The 14,116-nt window shown below is 40.6% G+C and overlaps 2 protein-coding genes and 1 long non-coding RNA gene across 15 annotated transcripts in view; 1 reads left to right on the forward strand and 2 right to left on the reverse strand.

Annotated features, from left to right (window-relative positions):
• Positions 1-33: 33 nt before the first annotated feature.
• On the reverse strand, positions 34-2,430 carry LOC132709331 (uncharacterized). The gene is made up of 2 exons (XR_009620332.2): positions 2,314-2,430; positions 34-465 (listed from the first exon to the last, which is right to left on the reverse strand). It is a non-coding gene; the product is annotated as an uncharacterized LOC132709331 (long non-coding RNA).
• A 1,243-nt stretch (positions 2,431-3,673) lies between these two features.
• HNRNPA1 (heterogeneous nuclear ribonucleoprotein A1) lies at positions 3,674-13,045 on the reverse strand. 7 transcript variants are annotated; one of them, XM_060688950.2, is made up of 12 exons: positions 12,655-13,010; positions 12,526-12,564; positions 10,621-10,737; positions 10,222-10,368; positions 9,464-9,674; positions 9,266-9,358; positions 9,091-9,183; positions 8,736-8,831; positions 8,445-8,558; positions 7,646-7,774; positions 4,409-4,489; positions 3,674-3,792 (listed from the first exon to the last, which is right to left on the reverse strand). In XM_060688950.2, exons 1-12 carry the CDS (start codon positions 12,667-12,669, stop codon positions 3,734-3,736), a joined length of 1,194 nt encoding a protein of 397 aa, XP_060544933.1. In that variant the 5' UTR covers positions 12,670-13,010; the 3' UTR covers positions 3,674-3,733. The 7 variants fall into 7 exon arrangements, with proteins under 7 accessions (XP_060544933.1, XP_060544935.1, XP_060544936.1 ...); XM_060688953.2 differs by lacking the exons at positions 3,674-3,792; positions 4,409-4,489 and adding exons at positions 6,833-7,155; positions 7,385-7,447 and having other exon boundaries at positions 12,655-13,045; XM_060688952.2 differs by lacking the exon at positions 12,526-12,564 and having other exon boundaries at positions 12,655-13,003.
• Positions 12,957-14,116, forward strand: part of CBX5 (chromobox 5) — a 48,534-nt gene continuing 47,374 nt past the window's right edge. The window contains exon 1 of one of the 7 annotated variants that reach the window (XM_060688956.2): positions 12,957-13,052. The gene's annotated coding sequence lies outside the window, so the exon portion shown is untranslated. Of the gene's footprint in view, positions 13,053-13,119; positions 13,292-13,317; positions 13,689-14,116 lie in introns of those variants that run through there. The other 6 variants (XM_087886746.1, XM_087886747.1, XM_087886748.1 and 3 more) reach the window with 6 other exon arrangements.

Consider the following 14,116-nt stretch of genomic DNA (forward strand, 5'->3'; position numbering starts at 1 on the left):
GCATATGATGGATCCTAGTTATCTAGGAGTATGCATTTACAAAGTGTTTTATTTCTGTTAATGAAATTGACCAAAAAATACCTCAAGGTGTTCCTAAGTGCCCTTTTCCCTCTCAGAGCCAAACCAATCCGTTGATTTACAAAGTTGCTATGGAAAGGATGGGATGACAGCTACAAGCCAAGGGAAGACTACCTTGGCAAATATATTGAATACTAAGAAAAGAGAAAAATAAGTTGAGGAAAGTTGATATTGGAAAGACAAAGCAAGATACTTCCCTTTTAGCTGCAGAGGGAACGTAGGTTATGTTCTGTAGAAAAATTACTAAATAGTTACAAAAGGTAACTGACATAAAATGCCCAAATTAATTACAGTCCCAAAATTCCAGAGTGTTAAACGCCTCTAATACTCCATGATTGAAATAGTGTCATCTGATGAAAAGATCTGTCCTTTTGTGAGATGGTGATCCTAGAACACAACATGAAAAAAAAAGCGAAAAAAAGGAAATTTGGGAGAAAATTTGCTGGTCTGATGTCAATAGCATAAAGCAATAGCAATGAAGAAATAACCCTGCCTTGCTACATCCTCTGCTGCAGGTCTGTAAATGGGCTTTAGTTTCTCTGTTCATTGTTTTTAGATTTTAGTGGATTTAAGATTTCAAGTCACCGAGGAAGATTGCTTTTATCAATCGTGTCTCCTGTTAAATGGTATAAGAATATCCTCAAGGTTTTGAAATCCGTTTACCTCCTGTTTGACGGGATGGACTCTCGTTTAAAAGAAACGATTTTAAGATTGCCATCATACAAGATCTCCTCTGTAGGTAAATCCACGTAATTATATACCAAATATATGCCATTTGGACCCGTTTCCCACAGAAAACACAAAGAGCCACAAAACCTAGGTGGGCTTGGCCAACTCAACATCACTCCCTCCCAGCCACGACACACACCCCGCCACGCCTACCCAGGTTGTGTCTCCTAGTGTTCTTTTCTGTGGGAAACAGGTCTCTTTCTCTGTCTCATCTCTTCTCTGTCTCTCTCTTCTTTCTGTCTCCTGTCTCTGTATGTCTCTTCTTTCTTCTGTCTCTCTCCTCCCTGGAAGAGGGAAGGAACCCGAGCTGGTGGGAATCTGACATTGGGATAGAAAAGATGTGAAAGATCTGCTCGAAGAACCCGAAAAAAAACCCTCCGAGGAGTATGTTTGTAAAGCAGCCCCGTTCTCAGCCATTCTGCATCCATATGCAAGAGTAGGTTGCTACAAGAATAGGTGTTTGGGTATGACAGCTCTTCCCCATTGTGTGTGTATGTGTGTGTGCAGGCAGAATAATATAACTTGCCCATGCAGGTGCAAAGACACTTATATGGGACAAATCAGGCACATGAACAATTCTTGTGTGGCTGGCAAGGTCCGGTGGGCCAGGCACAGATACAGATCGTTACACTAGTCCAGTAATCGTCTCCAGGGTGAGCCAATGCGTGAATGGAATGACAGGAGCCACAGCATCTCCAAAGCAGATATCAGGTGCAGGGTAACCAAGGAGCGCACTGGCAACTACGGAGTCTCCCCCTTCCATCCAAGGTGCAACCCCTGTGGTTGGCAACCCCAGGCCTGGTGCCTCCCCGACCACAGGTCAGGAGAAACACACACGTCTTGAACCCGTGCACATCGCTCTGGTGCTGCTGCTGCGGAGCCCACCAAGAATGACAGACGAGCAGAGTGTTGACGATCAACTGGGAGGCAGGGCATCACAGCAATTGACATCTGGGAGGCGAGAACGAGCCACCAGAAGAAGCGCCCGTGAGATTCAGCAAGTACAGGGGCACTTCACTCCCTCTCTGGCATATGGAGTGAGTCTCCATCCCCCGCCATCACCCTTACCTTCTTAGGCCAGGTGAGGAATGACTGGGAGGGGAGGGCAAGGGGCTGGGCCAGCCATTGGTGGGATCACCCAACATGGAGCCAGAGCAGAGGGGTGAAAGAGCTGCATGCGGCTCTGGAACCAAGGATTGCCAACACCTGGGCTAGCTGTGGCATGCTTTGGTAACAGCACTTAACCGGAATTAGAAAACACTGTTTTGCATGGTTCTGGTCCATCTTGACTACTGGAAAAGATGTCTGTATAAAATGTAAATATGATACAAATGCATAGATTTGATTTACCAGCTCAACTGTTGCACCAGAATCCTGGCTTGTTTGGAAAGTTACACATTCCCTATGCAATACAAGTAGTCTTCAGTTTACAACAGTTTGCTTAGTGACTATTCAAAGTTACAAAGGCACCGAAAAAAGTGAGTTTTGACCATTTTTCATACTTACGATCGTTGCAGCAATTCCCATGGTCACATGATTTACATTCATATGCTTGACAACTGACTCGCATTTTATGACGGTTGCAGTGTTCTGGAGTCACGGGATTCCCTTTTGCAACCTTCTGACAAGCAAAGTCAATGGAGAAACCAGATTCACTTAACAACTGTGGCAAGAAAAGTCATACAATGGGCAAAACTCAACAAATTCATTTAGCAACCTAAATTTTGGGCTCAATTGTGGTCGTTAAGTTGAGAACTACCTGTAAAACTCCAGGCCAATTGCTTAGGAAAATATTAGTGTCGGAAACATAACTGAGTGACAAGCCAAAGACCTCAGTTTTGACTATTAAGGCAGTTCAGGGTGTTTACTCTTTTTGAAGTTTTTCCACCTAAATGAGGGCTAATCTTCAGATGTGGAGAAAACCAGCGTTTACAACAGGTATGAATGGCCCAGTTAGCCATCTAGCATTCCTTTGTGTTTTGCCAAGAAGGTAGGGCTTCTTTGCCAAGGAAACCTGTGATTTGGAGAAAAGGGGAGTTCAAATGGGTACAAGTCTCATAGAGGATTATGGCACTTGTTCCAATTCCTCAACCCCATTTTCCAGATAGCATAGCCCCTTGCGCCTATTTTTGGAGTATGCCTTTTGGTATGCCATGCAAAGCCTGGATAACATTTGACCCAATAGAAGTTGAGCACCCTATCTACAATAAAAGAATCTCCTGCCAAAAAGCCAAGGACAAGAATGATCTATCTCATGTTCCTGGGGCCACCATCAGGTAGCTCTGTGCAGCACACCATTTAACGAAGGCCATGCTTCTTTTTTTTATTAGTTTATAATGTAGCATACAAATAAAATACAAAAGCAGCAAATAATAGCAAAAATGGGGAAGGGAAAAGGGAACGAAATAGAGCGGGGGGAAGGGGGAAAAGAAAGAAAAGGCATTGACTTCCGACTCCCTTTGGTGCAGTAGCGTAAGGCATTAACATCAAACCTCAACTTTTTACTTTTACATAATAGTTTAAACTAGCCATTTCTATAACAAATCTATCTAATCAGTAAATCCCAAAGTCAATCTAACTATTTTTAATACTGGTTCAAGAAGCAAAATGGCTTCATGAGCTGCATATCATTTTAGGAAAGCTAATTTATAAGAACATATAGTACATATAGTACTAATTTATAAGAACATAGTATAAGTAAAATGACCAAATGATTTCACTCTACAGAGAATTTTTTTCTGAAAAAAATGTTAGTGTGTCTCTCAGACCAATACTGATTTGCTATCATAGAAGCTTGTTCATTCTTAAACATTCTAACATCCTTTTGGAAGAGATGTTAACAAGTCACAAAAAGGTAGACAAGAAATTTATATCAAAAACTGTTTTATTAAATAAATCTATTCATAATAATATATTATACGCATAGCTACCTAGTAGCAACATAACTTTCTTTGAAAGGTTTATGGTACATCAAGCTGAGGAGTCCTGCAAGACAAACAGCAATAATAAATTTTAAGATCAGATAAATTATGGTAGGGAGAGGGGTACACTTTCAGACACAAAAATTCCCATTTCCTAATAGTTAACTTTCACCACTATGTTAAATAAGTACAGGTAGTCCTTGACATACAAGCTTGTTTAGTGACCGTTCAAAGTTACGACGGCACTGAAAAATGTGACATGACCATTTTTCAGAGTTATGACCTTTACAGCACCCCCATGATCACATGATCAGAAGTCAGATGCGTAGCAACTGGTATATATTTATGACCGTTGCTGTGTCCTCCAAGGTTATGTGGTCACCTTTTGTGATGTTCTCACAAGCAAAATCAACGGGGGAGCCAGATTCACTTAACAACTGGGTTACTAACTTATCAACTGCAGTGATTCACTTAATAACTGTGGCAAGGTCATAAAATGGAGAAAACTCACTTAACAAATGTCTCACTTAACAATAGAAATTTTGGGCTCTACCTGTAAACATTCAAAGTTCACCACTCTTATCATCTGTCTCTCAAGTTAAATTACAGCACACTCATTTACTGTATGTTAGCTTATTTGTTTTGGAAACCTTATTCCCACAATTTAGCATTGTTTTTACCTTTAAAAAGAAAAGGGAAATCCAAAGACAGTCCATCTGTCAGGAACAAAGGCATTTTAGCACCAGACCGTTCCTCTTTTCCTATAAGAAGGGAGAAAAATTAAATACCACCCAATTTTATTGAATCCCTATTCACACTTTATATAAGCATTCCCAACCCCCATAAATTCCTCTGCCTTTATAGCAGCAGAGCCAGTGCACTGTTATGCTAAAATTGTTTTAAGTCAACAAGGCCACACAAAGAGGTATGAAAAGGCAATGCTTTTATTAAAGTACATTTCATTAAAGATGTTGCCAGGCCTGTGACAGTAAAATATTAATTAGTAACGTTCTATCCATCTACTGCTTGCATATTACAGCACTGGGTGAATTAAAAGATAGCTAGACTGGTATTTACAAGGTAAACTCAGTCTCGGAGAAAGTTTAGTAGGATAACAAAACTGTATAGGACGTAAGTAAAATCTGTTCTTACCTACCAGTACAGTAATATAACCTTTCCTTCCTTCTGCTAGTCCTAAGAGCAAGGATCCTTACTCTCGTCTGCCTCCTTCCGATGGTCACTGAGTACTCCCTTCTAGTCAGCAGAAGCCTGCACCTGGCTTATCTGTCCACTTGACTCAAAACACGTGTCTACTCTCAGCTGTAGTAGCGTCTGATCTGGAAGCCATTCGGAGCTATGCTTGCTAGCCGTTCCTAGTAGCTCAAACATCTGCATGCCTCCCGGTTTTGTAATGCTACTTAGTTTTCGGGTCCTGGAGTGCTCTCCTTTGTTGTGGTTATGCTACCATGCCAAAAACGAGTATTATTTCATAAATCCTGAGGTCTTGTCAGGATCCACCTGCTACTGCAAACTCAGCCACGGGAAAAACCCATCAGGACTATTAATTTTGCATTCTAAATTAAGCCAGTCACCAATCAGAAGTTTTATATATAAATACACTTGTACACACACCATATACAAGCACCATTGCATCCATAAACATATTTAAGCACACATTTGTCTTATTTCATAAGACACTAAGATAGAAATGCTACAGGTGTATTCAGATCGGACAGAAGATTGATTGACGGAAGTATAATGCAATTCCATGACATTATCTATACCCCTCCAATTTTTAAGTACATTTCTATTTCCATCTCGTGGAACAGAAACATACTACCATGTTTAATGGAACCAGAAATTGGAGCCAGTGTACCCATTTTGTATGGTAAGAGTTGCATTAAGTGGGGAAATATATGAAATTTATTTCATAAAATGGAAACAATGAATTTCCGGTTTCAAAATGCAACTGAGCTTTAACAGAGATGAGAACCTTTTTGGCTCCCTCACAGGAATGAACCAATTTGGGGACAAGTAACAAACTAGTAGCACTTTTAATACCACAAAATTAACTTAAGAGTGCCGTAATAAGATTCACACTATTTTTCTCATGCTAGAACTTCTCAGTACAAAATCTAGTCTACCTTTGAGAAGAGAGCACTGTCGAATTTTAGTTTAGACCAATGGATTTTTGCCTAACAGGTATCAATTATATGAACTATCCTGCACAACCTCGTGACTCTCCCCCCCCGCCCCCGTTGGGATACTTTTATCCATTTTATTTATTAAATTTGTTTGCTGCCATCTTCAAACAAGCAATGTGACTCTTACCAATTTTAACAAATGTTAACATGAGAGGTATTAATTTATATATTCAGCTAGCAGTGGATTAAAAGTCATGTATTTTGCTAGTCTCTTCAGTGGAAAATCTGTTTCCTTTTATTATAAAAATGAGATTGCAAGGGAGTCAAAGCAACCTGGTATCAATATCAATAGGAAATTTCACAGCTTTTGACAGCTGACATTCTCTTTGCTGTTGAGCCCAAGAAATTGAAATTTCTATAGTTCAGATAAAATGTTGATACTGTATTGGGGCGACTTAGGTCCAACTGGATAACTATCTTGAGATATCGTAAGCATAGCAAGCTCTAGTAGTGACTTATTAGCCAAATGTCCCATTTCAAGCTCCTTGTTAAATTGAGCTGCTATGCCTATATGCTGATATGGCCAATCTTTTTATTTGCCTTTAATTCAGCATATAAAATCTCCTGCCTCAGTCACTGGCATTTTTTAAACTCAACCAGAAAAAAGGGAAGACATGAGCTGAAAAAGCAAACAGGAAAGAACAATGGTCAAGCTACCAAGAAGATGTCCTTTTTTAAATAAGGAATTCATTTTGGAAGTGGTCCTTCATTGAGGAAATTTCTGCAAATTTGTTTTTCATGAAGTTAAAGACAACACAAAATCAATATATTTGGCTTTGAATATAAAGATTTCTTGGCATTCTGAGAATCATTCTCTGCTATTTGACTCTTCACTAATCTTTTCCATGTAGTGAAAATCAATGTACATTAACTTATAGTAAACTAACTTTACACAGCACATTTAAAAAAAAAGACACATTTATTTAGCGTCATGATCAGTCTATTACAGTTTGCAGTCAATAGCATGGGTGTGGAAAAAAATCTACATAAAAACCCTGGTTGGAATGCTTTGCACTTTCCACAGAACACAAAAACTAAAATATCCTGTTATACAGTTAGTCACAAATACAGTCCTGATGTTTGCAAACAAGCGCTTGTCTAACACATGTCTTCATGAGGCAGTTCTACCCTGCCACAACTCTGTTTGGCTGAGTTCACAACTGTGGTAACCTGTAGCTTCCCTGTCACTTCTCTGGCTCTCCTCTCCTGCTAAGCTTTGTTTCCTGTTGAATAACATGGAATAAAGTTGTTAATCTAAACATATTGAGACTCAAGGCTATAATCCAATATCAAGTTGTTCCCCCGATTGCCAATCCATTTATTAGCTTTAACATCTGCATTTTATTCCAAATATGCTTAAACTACAATAACTTGCTCAGCCGTATTATGAGTTACTGTTACAATTCATTTAGTGCTCTATATCTATCCATGCGCAAATGGAGGAAGTCTTACCTAGGAATTAAAACCGCCTTCCACCACCATAGCTACTGCTACTACCAGAGCCCCCATAGCCACCTAAAAAGAATAAGTAAGTTATCTTAAATGGGAATGGGTAAAAAAAAAAAACTCTTTAGAAAAAACAGACTACTGTCTATGAGAAAGAATGAGGAAACTGTGAGGGCTGACCTCAGTTTTTCTTGTCAATCATCCAAGAATTCTACTAGAAATTAATGTGATCCATTTTCCTCCTAGTCAATTAGATCATACACTTACCACCACTTCCACCATAAGGGCCAGAGCTCCTCCCTCCAAAGTTTCCTCCTTTCATGGGCCCAAAACTTGAAGACTGGTTGTTGTAACTGCCAAAATCATTGTAGCTTCCTCCACTTCCAAAGTTGCTTCCTAAACAGAATAAAAATCATCCACAAATTTACAAGACCTCAAATATTTCATCTATGAAATTCCTTCAGATCTTTCTAGGTATTTTGCCAAATATACCAAGTATACTTAAATGAAGGCATATGCTAAACCTAATACAGTAGATTGCAAAAATTCATACAACTAGATGGCAGCAAATATTTGGGTTTTTGTTTTTGCAATTCTCTAGACCTCAAGGCAAACCTTTTAGGTTGGGCATGTCAAAAATTTCCTAACTTGACTCTGCTGGTACATCACCCCCCACCCCCCAACGTGAAACAATTTTCTCCTCCTATCTAGATCACCCTGAACAGCGGAACTTCAGCCCTAGCATTACTGCCTCTCAAAAAGGCCAGTTTGTGTTGCTCCTCAAGGAGTGTAACCCTTGGGGAATGGTGCAATTGCTCCCATAGCTCAGTTCTCATATGGCCTCTTGAAGTTGTGCAAGAGGGCCATGCTCTCCTTCTCTGGAGCCTCTGTAAATTGCACAACAGAGGGTCTTACTGCTTAAAAAAAAAAACTATTTTTTTAGGTGGCTATGGGGAACCAGTCTGTTACTCCTGAAGAACCCAGACCATTTTTATGCAGCCTCTGCAAATCAAGTTGTACTAAATAAAATAACAATCTTAGTGCTCAAAATCAAATTGACACTTACCCCCACCACTGCCACCACCAAAGCCGCCCCCGCCGTTGTTGTATCCATCATAGCTTCCACTGCCACCATAACCCCGGCTTCCTCCAGAATATCCAGGGCCACTGCCTCCATAACCTACAAAGCATGTAAAATACTCAATCGTATATTTTACAAATCTCTAAAATGAAGACTATTTTAACAATTTTTAAATTTTATCTATGTAATAAAGATACATACCCTAAAAATAAATCAACATGTAGCAATATGATAGCTTATGAAAAACAGCAACTTTCAAACGCTCTATGAACTTACCATCATTGCCAAACCCATTATAGCCATCTCCGCTGCCCCCGTATCCTCCTCCTCCTCCTCCACCTCCACCTCCACCACTGCGGCTGCCAAACCCACCTGAGGAAAAAATAAAATATTAACATATTGATCTTACTTCAGATTTATGGTGAACTTCTGATAAAAGTCATTCACATACATAAGTTTGGCATTTCTGTAAAAAAAAAAAAAAGTAGAAGTATATAGAAAAGATACACAGATCCAAAGTACCGCTTAATTCCAGAAAGAAACCCAACAAGATGCAATAATGCATTCCTTTAAGTCCTTACTGTGATTAACATCTTAAAATGAATTTTAAATCTTCAAAAACCTTACTTACCACGGCCTCCAAAATTGCTACCACGGTTGAAACTGTCACCACCACCAAATCCACCTCCACGCCCACTGCCAAAACTTCCAGAGCTACTGCGACCTATGAACAACAACAACAACAACATGTAGCATTCCTAGAAAATGTCACTACAGTTATATCTGTTCAAATACTGCACACTTACCTCGCTGACTGGAAGAGGCACTGGCCATTTCCTGTTTTGACAAAGCCTTTCGGACTTCACAATTATGTCCATTTACAGTATGGTATTTCTGAACTAGACATGAAAAGATAAAATAGTATCAAAATCTCTGTAGAAGCTATATATAGAGAAAACAGAACAAGTTAGGGCATAGCTGAAAGGATGAAATAAGATACTTACTGACAATCTTGTCCACAGAGTCATGATCATCAAAAGTAACAAAGGCAAACCCCCTCTTTTTGCCACTGCCTCGATCAGTCATTATTTCTATAACTTCAATTTTGCCATACAGTTCAAAGTACTCCCTCAAATGGTGCTCCTCTGTATCTTCCTTAATCCCCCCAACAAAGATTTTCTTCACTGTCAAATGTGCTCCAGGTCTCTGGGAATCCTATGAGACAGGACAAACACATTTTAAACTCTTAGTATTTGTGGCTACTTGATTATCCATATTGCCAGAGAACACATGATGTATCTTAAAGACATGGGTGTTTAAAATTTCAAGCCTATCAATTTCAAATTTTAACATACTATAACCCTTAATTTCTCCAACCTGGCAGCGCAAAAAAAAATTATTTCAATCTCAGCCAACATACTAGTATATTGGAAGGGAGGAGGAGCAATTAAAACTAAATTTTGTGTTTTGTTCCAATTGCAATTCATGCATGATTTTTTTAAAAAGGAGAACTTATTTAAGAAAACTTATATGGACATCTGTCTTAAAAGCTCTAACTTTGCACAGCTCATAGCAAGAATCATAAAAACAAAATAATTTAAAAAGCTAATAAAATTTACAAATAAATAAATTTAAAATAAGATGTCTAATGCAGCAGTAACTATTAAGCCAACTATGTTATCACTGTAATATTTTGGGCTTCCAGCATTTTTGCCAAGACTTTGAACCTGTTGACTATGCATCCAACAGTAGTTTTTCTTACCTCTCTAGATACTGCTCTCTTTGGTTCAACAACTCTGCCATCAACCTTGTGTGGTCTGGCATTCATGGCAGCATCAACCTCCTCCACTGTTGAGTAAGTGACAAATCCAAACCCCCTGGAGCGCTTAGTATTTGGATCTCTCATTACCTAAGAGGAAACAATATACATTTTTGCTCTAAAATACACAATTGCAAGCAATGTTTAATTTAGAAAAACTGAATTGTCTTGTTTTCTTAGAAATAGGGTAGTGATATACTAAAGGCAATATTAGTACTTAATCTAGTAGTTGGGAGATTTTTGTCCTGACTATTCTATACTTTATATCTTAATTCAAGCAAAGTACACATATTTATTAATTTTGTTTGCTGCCCATCTTGACACAAGCTGACATATACTTACCACACAATCTGTAAGTGTGCCCCATTGCTCAAAATGATTGCGAAGGCTCTCATCTGTTGTCTCAAAACTCAGGCCACCAATAAAGAGTTTTCGCAGCTGTTCAGGTTCCTTGGGGGACTGAAACAGAAAAGTAGGCAACACTAGGAAGGATATGATCACAGCGTATAATGGTGGTGGTAATGAAAATAAGCATGATTTATTCAGCGTATATACCAGGTCCCATCAGCCAGAGCCAGATAAAAAGTACAGTAATTAGCTATTTAAGAAATAGGAAGTGCTTTTAGCACATGCACAAGCAATATAGCTGTTGTGAGTACCAGAAGCAAGCTCATAAAACCTGAAAAACCATTTCTGACTTGGTGTTGTGACTTTTTTCCAGTTAGGTTTTTATCTAACAACTGCAAAACCTAAGTACAAATAGTCCTTGACCTATGATGAAATTTGTGAAGCTAAGCAAGACAATTAAGTGAATTTTCCGCATTTTACAATCTTTCTTGCCACAATTAAGTAAATCATTGCAGTTAAGTTGCAGTTGCATATGGTTAAGCATATGCCCCCCCCCCTGCTTGTCAGGTCACAAAAGGCGGTCACATGACCTCAGGACAATCTTCATAAATACACACAACCACACTTCCAAATTTTGATTATGATATGGGGATGCTGCAATGATTTTAAGTATGGAAACCCAGTTATAAGCCACCTTTTTCAGTGGGCTTATAACTTCAAACTGTCACTACAAAAATGGTTGTAAATCAAAAACTACCTGTAATTTAGAGATCACTCAGAAAATGTAGCCTTATTTTTTTCTTTGAGCCATTCTGTGGTATCATAAAATGCAAACTTTCACCCTACATCAATTAACTGCTTTGCTTGTTAATGTACAAAGAATCCCAAGACAATAAGTAGAACATTAACATTAGCATGCACCTCTAATGCAATTAAGGTGTCTAAAGCATTTACTGTACATTGTTGGCTGCTTTTGTATTGTTACAGACTATAAGGAATTATATTTTAGGAACAAAAGCCACTGTTCTGATATGCCCCCAAAAGGAGAAATACAACAGATCGTCCTTTTAAGGCATACAGGAATGCAATTAGGCCTACCAAAACAGTATCAGTACCATCTTAATAACTTTACTCCCGTTTTCCCAAATAAGGTGCATTTTAGTGTTTCCAGCAAAGTAGTTGCTCTGATACGAAGGTAAACGTACCATTTAAGGGGGAAAGGTGAGATTACGTTCCAATTTCCAACATTGTATAAGCAACCTCAAAACTTATAATAAAACACATACAATGGCTGATGCAACACGCTTTCTCAGCCACCTATTTGCCAATGTAAGTGTTTTCAATTTTAAAACTCTTAACTAGAGCTTCCTCGGGCACAAGTCTTGGTTTAGAATGGGCCTGCATTCTCTTCTCACCCCCACATAAAAAAAAATCACCCGAAGGAAAAGGAAGAAGAGCCACCCGGCCGTCTCTTCCCATTTGCAGAGAAGTTGGAGCAGAGAAACGTGAAATTAAAAGGCCGAGATACCAGCTACCAGAGACAAAGAAAGGGAGCACGTGGCCTTCCCATCCCCCCCCCACACGCAAACTCCGAACTGCTCCGGCCCGCCGCACGGCGCAAGCGCAGCCATGACGAGCGCAGGAGATGGCAGCTATGAACGCCACGCACTGGAAAAGATGGCGCCTAAGCTAGCAACACAACGCGCATGCGCAGTTTTGAAGTCACCCGTGGGGGAAGGGGGGGGAAGTAGGCCCAACCGGAGAAAAAGAAAGGCCTACTACAAAGAAGCTTCAGAAAAAGCCAAACGCGGACAAGCGGCGGAAAAAGACGAGCGCAAAAGGAAAATAATGCATTTGAGTAGCGGGAATGAGGAGAGAAACGGTATTTGTAACACTTACTGCGTTAGGCGACAGATCGCACCCATAATCAGACGATCCCTAAAGGCAAAGGAAACATAATTCCACAAAAACAAGCCACTGGTATAGAGTCGTAAAAACAAAATAAAAATGCCCGTTATAGGCTCTTACCTCAGATTTGGACATCTTGGCGGTAGCAAAAGGGTAAGGCCGGCCTTCTTCACGGACGACGCTACCTCACTCTGCACCCGATACCGAAAGGGGCAGACTCACCCTTGCGTCGTCGCCTCACTATCAACACCCACCCCTTCCCACTGTCATTGGATGGCTGTGTAGCTTTTGTCGATGCCTATTGGTCAACAGGCAAATAGTCTGCTCCTTAGTGGACAAATACGCAAAGTTATGCCCGTTTCCTCTTCATTGTCCCACCTCCTTCTTCTTTCTATTGGTTGGATTTCTGTCACTCCTTTGACTTGGTGAATTTTCCCGCCCTGTACTCCTAGAACTGCAGCTGCAAGGCAACACCCTTCTCTTTCACATTGTTTCCTTCTCATTGGAGCATTCGGAAAGTAAGTCGTTCTGATTGGCTTTTACGACCGGCCATCTTTATAGAGATTGGTCTATCTTCTCTTCATTCATTATCATAGAGGCGGGAATTAAGTTCGTGTTCTACACGGGTTTAGGTTGGTGGTTAGAACTATATTCATCCCTGTGGTGGTGAAGGTACATGCCAGGGTAGAAGGGGAAAAAAAGATCGTTTTATGTATAAAACTTGCGTCCAGACAGGCGTACACGGTGAGGCGTATTGGTACATATGCGCATGCGTTTTGAAATATATCCGACGAGGGAACGGTTGAGGAAGATAGTAAGGAGGTGCGCGCGCCTCACGCCAGCGCGGTGAAGCTGGGAAGGGGGTGGAGGGGCTAGCGCGTGCGCATTAGAAAGCTGTTTTGGCGGGCGTTGCGCAGAAGCGGTGGCCGTGAGGGGGTACAAACCAGGGAGGGGGAAGTTGGTTTCGTACCGAGCCGTTACTTTCCCCAGGTGAGCGACCACGGGAAACAGTCTTGGTGGGGAGCGCGTTACCGAGAGCCAGTGATTCTGCGGAAGAGGGTGTGGTTTCGGTGTGATTGGAAACCTGATTGACTGAGCCGTGAGGCACCGTTGGGAAGAGGGCGGGGCTTGCATCTTGGGCGGAGCCCTCAAAAGTGAGTGACAGCCGAATGAGTGAAAGCTCGAGGCAGTTAACAGCGTCAGAACGTTGAGATCCCGTGTGTGAAGTAACAGGCGTTTTAACCAACGAGGGTGCTCCGTTTGTCTTCGGGAGGGTTGGCCCGGTGCCGTTTGATTGATGTGCAGTCTGGCCAATGAACGGCCACAAGGAGCCTTCCTTATGGAATGGGGGGGGGAATCTAGGAGTGAAAAGCGTTCCCGCCGTGACTCCACCCGCTCAGTGGATAGGCGCTCATTTGGCTTGCGTTTTATTCTGTTTCCCATGCAGAATTTCTCGCCAAGCTTTTTTCCCCGATCCACAGAAAGTGGGAGTCGTTTTCTATAAAAGTGGTGGCCGGGTATCTGCACCTTCAATGGTTTCTGTATTATGTATGGAGAATTTTACAAACATTTTTCAACAATA

The sequence above is a fragment of the Pantherophis guttatus genome, chromosome 2, assembly GCF_059756535.1.
Source record: "Pantherophis guttatus breed Tessera chromosome 2, ASM5975653v1, whole genome shotgun sequence".
NCBI lineage: Eukaryota > Metazoa > Chordata > Lepidosauria > Squamata > Colubridae > Pantherophis > Pantherophis guttatus.

Excerpts from the sequence above, each read along its gene's own strand:
- HNRNPA1 (XM_060688950.2), bottom strand. Across the intron at positions 8,832-9,090 it reads TAGCAATTTTGGAGGCCGTG|GTGGGTTTGGCAGCCGCAGT; the intron begins GTAAGTAAGGTT and ends TTTTTTCCTCAG. Across the intron at positions 4,490-7,645 it reads CCCTTATGGTGGAAGTGGTG|GAAAAGAGGAACGGTCTGGT; the intron begins GTAAGTGTATGA and ends CCCTTCTTATAG.